Here is a 12,091-nt window from a genome sequence, read left to right as displayed (position 1 = left end):
CTCCCATGGAGACGATCGTAGAGATGCTGGATGTAGTCCTGTGGAACGGCTTGCCATGCCATTTCCACCTGGCGCCTCAGTTGGACCAGCGTTCGTGCTGGACGTGCAGACCGCGTGAGACGACGCTTCATCCAGTCCCAAACATGCTCAATGGGGGACAGATCCGGAGATCTTGCTGGCCAGGGTAGTTGACTTACACCTTCTAGAGCACGTTGGGTGGCACGGGATACATGCGGACGTGCACTGTCCTGTTGGAACAGCAAGTTCCCTTGCCGGTCTAGGAATGGTAGAACGATGGGTTCGATGACGGTTTGGATGTACCGTGCACTATTCAGTGTCCCCTCGACGATCACCAGTGGTGTACGGCCAGTGTAGGAGATCGCTCCCCACACCATGATGCCGGGTGTTGCCCGCATCTCGTGGTCGTGCGGTAGCGTTCTCGCTTCCCACGCCCGGGTTCCCGGGTTCGATTCCCGGCGGGGTCAGGGATTTTCTCTGCCTCGTGATGGCTGGGTGTTGTGTACTGTCCTTAGGTTAGTTAGGTTTAAGTAGTTCTAAGTTCTAGGGGACTGATGACCATAGCTGTTAAGTCCCATAGTGCTCAGAGCCATTTTTTTGATGCCGGGTGTTGGCCCTGTGTGCCTCGGTCGTATGCAGTCCTGATTGTGGCGCTCACCTGCACGGCGCCAAACACGCATACGACCATCATTGGCACCAAGGCAGAAGCGACTCTCATCGCTGAAGACGACACGTCTCCATTCGTCCCTCCATTCACGCTTGTCGCGACACCACTGGAGGCGGGCTACACGATGTTGGGGTGTGAGCGGAAGACGGCCTAACGGTGTGCGGGACCGTAACCCAGCTCCATGGAGACGGTTGCGAATGGTCCTCGCCGATACCCCAGGAGCAACAGTGTCCCTAATTTGCTGGGAAGTGGCGGTGCGGTCCCCTACGGCACTGCGTAGGATCCTACGGTCTTGGCGTGCATCCGTGCGTCGCTGCGGTCCGGTCCCATGTCGACGGGCACGTGCACCTTCCGCCGACCACTGGCGACAACATCGATGTACTGTGGAGACCTCACGCCCCACGTGTTGAGCAATTCGGCGGTACGTCCACCCGGCCTCCCGCATGCCCACTATACGCCCTCGCTCAAAGTCCGTCAACTGCACATACGGTTCACGTCCACGCTGTCGCGGCATGCTACCAGTGTTAAAGACTGCGATGGAGCTCCGTATGCCACGGCAAACTGGCTGACACTGACGGCGGCGGTGCACAAATGCTGCGCAGCTAGCGCCATTCGACGGCCAACACCGCGGTTCCTGGTGTGTCCGCTGTGCCGTGCGTGTGATCATTGCTTGTACAGCCCTCTCGCAGTGTCCGGAGCAAGTATGGTGGGTCTGACACACAGGTGTCAATGTGTTCTTTTTTCCATTTCCAGGAGTATTATATATATATATATATATATATATATATATATATATATATATATATATATATATATATATATATCTCGGGGCGGTTAGTAGACCCGCAACCGAGCGCCTCCCCAGGTGGCGGATAGGGGAATGCCTCCTAGATATAGGTGGTACCGAGGAAATGAAATACTCGGGGCGGACCAAAACTACTAGTAGCGTCTGTTCCCACAGTGGGCGGCTACAAAAGGCGTCTGCTCCACATGTCAGTGGCGGCCTCAACCAACCTCCTGATCTGGAAAGTCAGGTTGTACTCGGCAGCATGCCATACATCCAACTACTAAACATCATGATGGTACAACGAGAAAAATCTCATTACCCCGGGCCCCAGTCAATAGACTGGGATTGTCGTGAGCATCGGATTCCGGGGGCTCACGGACATCATGAGAAGAATCGGAGCTTCTCAAACTCCCTCAAGACCAAACGCAAACACTACATCGGCACACTCAACGTGAACACACTGATGAAGACAGGAAAGATGAAACAACTGACAGACACTCTCGAAAAATTTCAAATCAAAATATGTGCACTGCAAGAAACACGATTCACAGACGAAGACCATTTCAACACGGAGAATTTCAGAATATACAAAGGAAAACCATCGAGACAACTGAAAAACCTAAGGCTTTTTGGCACAGGATTTGCAGTACACAGGTCCATCACGGACAGCATAATCGACTTTTCGTCACCAAACGAAAGAATCAGCACCATCACAGTGAAATCAGCCAATAAATCCTACACAATAATCAACGCACATGCACCAACTAATGACTACAACAGGAAAAACCCTGACGAAATTGATGACTTCTGGACGACAATGGAAGAAACTATCAGAAAAATTCCTGCACATAGAGTTAAAATAATACTGGGAGACTTCAACGCCAAACTCGGAAAAGAAAAGATATACAGACATATCACAGGAAAACATACTCCACACAAGGACACCAACAAAAACGGAAAACATCTGATAGACTTTTGCAAAAGCCACGACCTCGCCATTATGTCAACAAAGCTCAAGAAACCAACACGAAAACTTACCACATGGAAATTCCCCAGCGGAAAGCAAGAACTACAAATCGACCACGTAATAGTGCAGAAAGACTCACAAAAAGAAATTTTGAACATAGACACCCGTAAAGGCTACTTCGACTCAGACCACCACCTACTACAGATCAGGATTCGTCTTTTGCCCAAGAAAAAGCTCCAGAAGAACAAAATTGTTAGACCAGATCCAGAATACGTTACTTTAAACCAGACACAAATATTACACAAAATTAAAATGGAGAAAACGACAGACTGGACACAACTTTCACGAAGAATCCGAGAGGCCACGAAACTAGCACAAGCACCACGAACACGGAAACACCGTTGGTGGAACCACACATGTGACCAAGCTATTGACCAACGAATCAGTGCATGGAAAAAATTTAGTTGCCATAAATCCCAAGAGAATTGGATGAACTTCTTGAAAACACAGAAGCAATCAAGCAAAATCATTCGCAGTGAAAAACGACAGTATGACAAACGGCGACTGACAGAGATCGAATCGGACTTCATGAAGAGCAATACAAGAAACTTCTACAGAACGTTCAGAGAAAATATGACTGGATATCAACCACCCAACTTGTGCTTCAGAAGACCGGATGGAACCCTAGAAACCAATACTAAAAACAATTGTGACATTCTGGCAAAGTACTTTGAAAAACTGCTCAACACGGACCCCCCCCCATGGAAGAAATGATGACAGAAACGAGCACATACAATCCAGATAGTGAACCTCCAACTCTAGAAGAAGTTAAAGAAATAATAAAGTCACTCAAGAATCGTAGAGCACCAGGAGAAGATGGCATCATCGCGGAAATCTGGAAGTTACAAGACCCAGAACTCACCAAAGACATCCACAGGATCTTGGAAGACATCTGGAAGACCATGAAAATTCCTGACGACTGGAAAACTGCCCTGATACACCCACTACACAAAAAAGGTGACAAGACTAACCCGAACAACTACAGAGGAATATCCCTACTACCGGTCACATACAAGATCCTCTCTAAAGCTTTACTGAACAGACTAGAATACCAAACCGACCACCTGATTGGGGAATACCAAGCAGGCTTCCGTAAAGGGCGGTCTTGTGCGGAACAAATTTGGAACCTGAAAATGATTTTACAACACAAACAGAACCTGATCATTACCTTTGTTGACTTCAAAAAGGCGTACGACTCTATCGACCGGAAAACTCTCTTCAAAATTCTAGCAGAATACAAAGTAGACAACAAAACACGGGCTATCATAGAGCAAACTTTAACCAACACGACCTCCAAAGTAAAGTTCTGTGGGGAACTATCAGAGCCCTTCGAAATTCGCACAGGTGTCCGACAAGGCGATGGCCTCTCACCTCTCCTTTTCAATCTGGTGTTAGATAAGGTCATAAAAGAATGGGAAACATCACAGCAGGGGATAACCTTAGGAAACCTACAGATTAAATGCCTGGCTTTTGCAGACGATTTGGCAATTGTCACGAAAGGTATAAAGGAAACAAAAGACGCTATTGAAAAACTGCACGAAATCGCTTCCAAAACTGGACTACAGATCTCTTACGAAAAGACACAGTTTATGAGCACAAAGAAACTCTCATCTCTGAACACAAAGTATGGCACGATTTACAAAACAGCAAACTTCAAATACCTCGGTGAAACACTACAAATGAGTGGACATAACAGAGACTCAAATGAAGAAAGAAAGACTAAACTGGACAAGGCATACAAAGTAGTGTGGAATCATTACAACAAGAAGTCTATCTCACAAAAAGCCAAATTACGCCATTACGACACGGTGGTGCTCCCCGAGGCACTATATGCAGCAGAGACCACACTAATCCGAGGGCATACACGTATCAGACAATTAGAAAAAGTAGAACGGAAAATACTTAGGAAAATATTTGGTGCAACTAACAACAATGGAATATGGATCAAGAAACCTACAGAGGAACTGTACAAACATACGGAGACAATCACAGAAAAGATTAGAAAACGCAGACTACAATTCTATGGACACCTATACAGAATGCCATCACACAGGCTGACCAAACAGATCTTTGACTGGGTAACCACTAGAAACAACAAATGGGTGGCAGAGGTAGAAAACGACCTGAACCAGCTCAACATAACAGCAGACACAATAAACGACAGAATAAAGTTCAGAAACATCATTAAGAAAAGTAAACTACATGAGATACAATGCGACAAACGAACAGGCATAAAATGGACCGAAGAACGAAAGCAAGATCACAGCCAGAAGATGAAAGAAATATGGGCAACCAAAAAGGCAATCAAGATGAAGCCGAAGACACGAAGCCGACAAGAAGCATGGACAGAGGACCGGAAACAGAAACACAGCGAGCGAATGAGGGAAGTTTGGGCAGCAAGGAAGGCAGCAAAAGGAACTGGCCATGTAGTTTAGTCCAAATGCGCTCTTTAAGGGCAAAACACCAATAATAATATATATATGTATAGAGAGAGAGAGAGAGAGAGAGAGAGAGAGAGAGAGAGAGAGAGAGAGAGAGAGAGAGAGAGAGAGAGAGAATGAGATTTTCACTCTGCAGCTGAGTGTGTGCTGATACGAAACTTCCTGGCAGATTAAAATTGTGTGCCAAACCGAGACTCGAACTCGGGACGTTTGCATTTCGTGGGCAAGTGCTCTACCATCTGAGCTACCCAAGCACGACTCCCCCCCCCCCCCCCCCCCTCACAGATTTACTTCTGCCAGCAGTACCTCGTCTCCTACATTCCAAGCTTTACAGAAGCTCTCCTGTGAACCTTGCAGAACTGGCACTTCTGAAAGAAGTGCTAGTTCTGCAAGGACTGGCCTGCACAGATTCCTGACCTGAATCCTATAGAACACCTCTAGGATGTTTTGGAACGCCGACTTCGTGCCAGGTCTCACCGACTGACAACGATACCTCCCCTCAGTGCAGCACTCCGTGAAGAATGTGCTGCCACTCCCCAAGAAACCTCCCAGCACCTGACTGAGCGTATGACTGCGAGAGTGGAAGCTGTCATCAAGGCTAAGGGTGGGCCAACTCCATATTGAATTCCGGCATTACCGTTGAAGGGCGCCACGAACTTGTAAGTCATTTTCAGTCAGGTATCCGGATACTTTTGATCACGTAGTGTACATAAAATGTCGCAGAATGACTGTCACATATGCTTCTTAGCTGCTGAGAGCCTTTATTTTTTACCGCGTTTCGTCTTTTATAACTGCGTAAGTGAGGGCCTAGTGACTTTTCCACATATATCATATTAAGTGATAAATACTGATGTACGAAATCCGGTACGGCAAAATTTACCGAAAAAAGTGCCTTGATGCATAATTTCGTGGAGATTTGGTTTGGCGTTTTGTCACACAGGTTGTTACAAGCACGTCTCTCAGTCGACATTTATTATTTGCGGTACTAAATTGTTATTGCGTTGATGATCTATTGAATGTTGCACATTATGAGGTTATGAGGATTGTTGTTTAAGCGCCAGAAAACGGAGCCTGAAATTGGGAAGAAGTATAACATTTGTAACATTTTGTTCTCTCTGCATCTGATAGAGGATTGCAGGAAGCAGAGGTAGCTGGAAACATTTGTGCCATGTATGAGGTGAGTGCGTAGAAGAAATCACATCAGAAAATCGTTTTCTCGTTTCAGATACGATCGTTTAAACGTGAAGTATTCACAACATTCAAGAATACCAGTGGGTTTTGATGAATGACGGCCGGCCGTGGTGGCCAAGCGGTTAAAGCCGCTACAGTCTGGAACCGCGCGACCGCTACGGTCGCAGGTTCGAATCCTGCCTCGGGCATGGATGTGTGTGATGTCCTTAGGTTAGTTAGGTTTAAGTAGTTCTAAGTTCTAGGGGACTGATGACCTTAGAAGTTAAGTCCCATAGTGCTCAGAGCCATTTGAACCATTTGATGAATGACGTTTCTACAATTTACCAATGTACTTCACCCGATACTGGCAAATGTGGTGATATGCTGGCATTCAACCTTCGTGTGTCACTTGTATTCAATGGGTAATTTTAAAGAAAAACCAAAGAAGGAAGCCTAAGGTTAAAGGTCCCGTCGAATGCGAGGTCATTAGAGACGAAGCAGAAACTACGTCTGCAATAGATGGGGAAAGAAATCAACTGTTTCCCTTCACAGGAAAGATCTCAACATTTCCTTAATCGATTTAAGAAATTAATGGAAAACCTAAATCAGGTTCAGACGGGGTTCGAACCACCGAGTGTTAACTTCATAAGAGAAAATAATGATTGGCCATAGCAAGGTATCTGAAACAAGGGCTAGTGCAACCTCAGAGTATGACGTTATGCACTGGCACAAAAAGGTGATTTGCGTTAAGAACTGCATTCCAGGGATGTACCCATCATAGATTCCAGCTGCTGCCAACAACTGAGAGGCCTGCGGTAGGCAACATTGGAACAGCGACTAAGGAAACTGCATCCGGTGTTGCTACTAAACGAGAACACCCGTGTACGCTCTGTTGATTTCACAAAAGAAACTATCCAGGAGCGCGGGCCGGTGTGGCGGAGCGGTTCTAGGCGCTTCAGTCTGGAACCGCGCTACCGCTACGGTCACAGATCCGAATCCTGCCTCGGGCATGTATGTGTGTGATGTCCTTAGGTTAGTTAGGTTTAAGTAGCTCTAAGTCTAGGGGACTGATGACCTCAGATGTTAAGTCCCACAGTGCTCAGAGCCATTTGAACCGTTCGTACTATCCACGAGCATGGCTTGAAACCTATCCATACCGCACTTTTTCTTCTAATGTAGCAGCCTCCACTGTTTACCTTTCTTGTTCGTTATCAAACACCGCTCAGGAAAAATTTTTGTGGACTGCAATACTTTTCAAACTTTGATTGACGAAATCTTTATCTCCGAACGTAGCTTTCTACAGACGTGGAATCCAAAAACTACCTGACCTTCAAGAGACTCTTTTTGTTAATGTGAGGTACGTTTTTCTGTTATATTCAAGAAAACAACGAGAAACGCTATAAAAATATGCCCTGTTCCAGTACAAATGATTACAACTAACTACGTTACCCTTACGGAAAAAAAATCTAATGTAATAAAACAAGTAGAATTTATAATTCCAACCTGCCAAAACTGTTACCCATTACCAAAATATTTCGCGCTCTTGAGTACGCTTTGGGCTGTGCCCATGTGAAGCCTTGTGTCCTACCCAAGACGCTTTTCGGGAGTACTACAAAACTTCGCAGTGAGAGTTGACCACAAAAGAAACCCAGTTCACTTTTTTATTTTTACTAACTTCTTTCATAGGTTTAAAATTGATATCTAACTGAAACTGCCTCTGCTGCTATAGCTTCCCTGCGACGATAAAGGTCTCTTTAATCCTTAATTAATCCTTCGCGCCGGTCGTTGTGGCCGAGCGGTTCTAGGTGCTTCAGACCGGAACCGCACTGCTGCTACGGTCGCAGGTTCGAATCTTGCCTCGGGCATGGATGTGTGTGCTGTCCTTAGGTTAGTTAGGTTTAAGTAGTTCTAAGTCTAGGGGACTGATGACCTCAGATGTTAAGTCCCATAGTGCTCAGAGCCATTTGAACCATAATCCTTCGCATTGAAACAAATAAATGAACAAAAAAAGAAAAATCACGTTTAGAACTTCAAAGGTCTCATCAAATAAATAAATGTTGGATTGTAACTTATTTGAGTTGAAACTTATCAAACTCTTACGAATGTAAATTATGGTCTTCAACAACTGCAAGCAATACTTTTTCAGTGCCTCCATCACTACTGTAGCAGTCCTGGAGCAAACGAAGACCCCACCGATCTTTACCCATGTCATCTATCCCTTCTTTCATGTATCATATGTCACCTGCTTTTCATTATTTGATTCTTTGTTTTCCGAAAAGCACATTCCCAAAATATTTTTGGTGATTTTTTTGCTTCTGGAATGCAGTTTCCTTACATATGTGTAGACGTATTAATCAAATCCCAGTATGTTGTTTTGGCCTTGTTGTTCATGGTGTAGTTGATAAAGTTTCCAAGTAACCACACTACCACTTGATTTTACTCTTCAGAAGAAAATACTTTTGTAGTAAAATATATTATTCATTGTAAATTATCTGCCATCACTTCTTTTGATGAAGGCAGTAAGAGTAGACTCATAAAGAAACCAAGTTAACAAATTGCCCCACGCCTCACAAACTCAATCGAATTGTGTATTTACAAAAACGCAAAAAGTATGTTGGTAGAAGCAGAAAAATATAAATTTTAACAAGGATACAATACCACAACCCGTTAAAAATTCGCCTATATATCTAAGGAATAAGAATTCATGTCTGCCACAAGGCTTAAGATGGAGAAGTTAAGATTTTCCTTGGACGTTTTCCATCCAGAAGACTAGAGCTCCGAAAGAGCAGAAGTAAAAAGCTAACAACTTGTCTAGATGTACAGAGAGATTAGAAGTTAGAGCTAATGCGTCTTCCCTTTACAAAGCGGTAGCACTGCCACTTTTCTAGCGAGCCGCCGCTACCTGGCGTACGGTTTCATTGTTGTAGTGATCGATAAAACAGATGATTTTCAATGTTAAGTATATGATTAGTTATAGAATCTACCTTCTTACAAGAAAAATAATAAATTTAACAACCCAATGGAGACCCTAAACTGAGAACCATTCAGAATATTTATCGGAAATGACAAGAAATTACCAGCACAATTCTGAACCACTCAAGAAGTAAATCGACGATTTCATTGTTGTCAAATATATTCTACGGTTGATTGGCGACTCCATAGAGACCTGTGTGCACAACGACGATATACGTGAAATTAGAAGGAATGTCAGCGTTGACCGTAATTTTGATGGTTTATTGACAGCAAAATCGATTTTCAATCACATAGTGATCATGTTCAGTGCTGTAGTGTACAAATGAAACTCATAGGCACTGGTGTCAATTTATTATCAGTTACCAAAGTTATGTAACGATCACAATAATTGTACACAGTTTACACGCTGTTTACCTCAGTTATTGTGACCGTTACATAGCTTTGGTTGTTTCAGCATCCTGCGACGTATACACCGTACACTGCATCCTTTGGAACACCGGCAGTTTAATTGTAACCACTCGGTACATTTTCCCTTCTCTGTCAACTCTGAAGATTTGTAACACCATCACGGTGGCACCCTGTTTATTATCTGCGATGTAACAGGCAGATGATGCTCAGCCACCACGAGTAGTCAATTCTGACCTGAAAGTCGCTCGTGCAAAACTGGCTTCAGTCGGCGCGCTCGTCCAAGCACGTCGCAGGTGCGTGTGTCTGCTGCGCTTTTGTTTTGTTGGTCGCCGGGCGGGGGTAAGGCGAGCGGCAATAACTCGGGCGGTGCGCCGGCAGGCTGCGCGCGCAGCCGGTGGCGTGTCGTGGTGGGGGCGGCGCCCGGCGCCTCTGCCCCCGGCCGCCTCACTCGGCCGCCCGCCGCTGCCGCTGCCGCCGCCGCCGCCTCCGCACGCCAGCAGCTGCCCCCGCCAGCATGCTGCGCGCCGTCTTCGCTGCCGTCCTCGTGTGCGCCGCACTAGCTCCCACAGGTAACAACACCTGCCTCGCCTCACTGTCCCACCGAGCTGCCCACCTCATAGCTTGCTACTCCTCAAAATTACGTTCTTGCTTCCTCTTGCCCTTCAGATGTCATGGATACAGCGGCTATTCTTAACAAACCGAGAGCATAAAATTAATGATAAAGCCGATAATTAAAACCATCTACATTATCATTGTTTTTACCATGCCAGGGTACCCAGCTTCATTGTCTGGACTTCTATTTCTATATAGGAATGTCAACACGCCAGATACATGTACTCTCATATGGGATCTGTAGTGCATTTTTAAATACAATTTGCGAAATTGTTGTAGGGTATATAATTCCCACCATTTCGCAAACTGCATTTATGAATGCTCAGCTACGCGTACCTGGCGTGTTGATATCCTTATATGTAAACTGAAGTCCTGACGATGAAACTGTGACTTCGAAACGTACACTGGTATGATGAAAACACTGTAAATGTAGATAGTTTTAACCGTTAAGTTTAAGTCTAACATTTCACATAAAAAATCATATTGTACAATTATGTGCTGCTCTGGAAAACATTCGTTACTGCTGCCAATTTCGAAAATTTTCAAAAAGCAACTTAAGCCAGAGAAAATTTGTGCAGAAGATTCAGTGTGTTAACATTGTAATCGTCACGTTCAGTGTCAGTTTCTGACGCATGACAGAGCGAGGCTGAACGTGTATGAATCCACATTTATACAGTGACTGAAAAATTTCCTGTGCCTGATCATGGTTTCTGATCACCAAAACTGGTAGCAATAATATAATTTCCGATGTGTAAGTACGGTCTGTTGTGCGCCAGCTACTGAAAATATGTCTTACTTTTCCTTTTATTCTGATGCAGTTTAAACTTCTTACCTAATGTTTTTCCCTCATAAACGAATAGTTTTCCCCTGTACATTTGGTGAGCCACCTAGACTGTTACCGTTAAATATTTTAGAAAGCAGTGATGGCGTATAAAGACAGATTTCCGAAGTGTGGTAATACACAAAACATGAGTATTTTTCAGTATGCTCCATGCTGGCAACTTTTTTGTCTACCGATATATGGAATCAATAATTTTTGTGTGGTCCGACGTACATCCTTCTTCGACATCTCGGTGGTCTTTGAATTTGAAATGCAACGTTTGTTAGCATTTGAAATGAAACGTTTTACTACAAAACAGCCAGTAATTTTGCTAAATGTGAAGGTGCCCATTGCTGAAACACTGCAGTTTCAGCTCTGTTGTTGTGTAAACAAAGACTAGCTCGTCTGAAACAGCATATGGCAGAAGAACTGATCCTCACATCCGGATCATTCACAATTTCTTCAAGAACATTCACTGCCAACATTCAGAAGTGTCATTTAATTGTGCTCCTCCTTTCATAAGTCTCAAAGAATCTTTTGAAAAGTGCTTCCATATACTTGCTTCAGTATTTTAGAAGACACGAAATTTAGTATCGTTCGAAGGCCACACTATCCCTTGACTGCATGTCGGTGCAACATAGCCGCATCAGTCGCCCTGGGTTGCATGTAAGCTGCAGCAACGCTGTCAAACGTAAACTTTATGATCACTCATTATAGTAACTATACAGAAAATAGCTGTCACTTTTGCGTACCGTGAATACTACTACACTTTATCTCTGTATTTGCTCTATTTATGCAGGAATAATAGTTTTCCACGCTTTGTGGGTTTCCTGCGACCTATTCGCGAAGTTACCTCCAGCAAGTGTATTTCCTATTAGTATTTGCTGAATTGCAGCATTCAGAATTTTACATGAAGGTACATCGCCACATTCGATGTACACTATATTTCAATTAAAAGTCAGAGTTTGGAAGCAAGTTGCTTACTTAGAGAGGTCGCAATGTCATACGACGTACAGCTACCCTTATCTTACTACGACAGCGTCTACAAATGCCACGCCGAGGGACTATCTACAGTGTTGCGGCACACGTAACCCGATGTTCTCTTCTGTTGCTCCCGCAAAGCTGCGAAATGTGCTGCACTCGTTTTGAGGGCTAACTTGGCTAATTA

General features: G+C 44.4%; 1 protein-coding gene across 1 annotated transcript in view; it reads left to right on the top strand.

Moving 5' to 3' along the window:
* Nucleotides 1-9,954: 9,954 nt before the first annotated feature.
* The window catches only part of LOC124596138, a 257,058-nt gene continuing 254,921 nt past the window's right edge, over nucleotides 9,955-12,091 (top strand). Inside the window, exon 1 of the mRNA XM_047135158.1 lies at nucleotides 9,955-10,060. Coding sequence (XP_046991114.1) covers nucleotides 10,006-10,060 — 55 coding nt within the window. The 5' untranslated portion in view covers nucleotides 9,955-10,005. The remainder of the gene's footprint in view (nucleotides 10,061-12,091) is intronic.

This window comes from Schistocerca americana, chromosome 2 (genome assembly GCF_021461395.2).
Source record: "Schistocerca americana isolate TAMUIC-IGC-003095 chromosome 2, iqSchAmer2.1, whole genome shotgun sequence".
Taxonomy (NCBI): domain Eukaryota; kingdom Metazoa; phylum Arthropoda; class Insecta; order Orthoptera; family Acrididae; genus Schistocerca; species Schistocerca americana.
The sequence above is the reverse complement of the archived record's forward strand: the minus strand, read 5'-3'. Positions and strand labels throughout refer to the sequence as shown.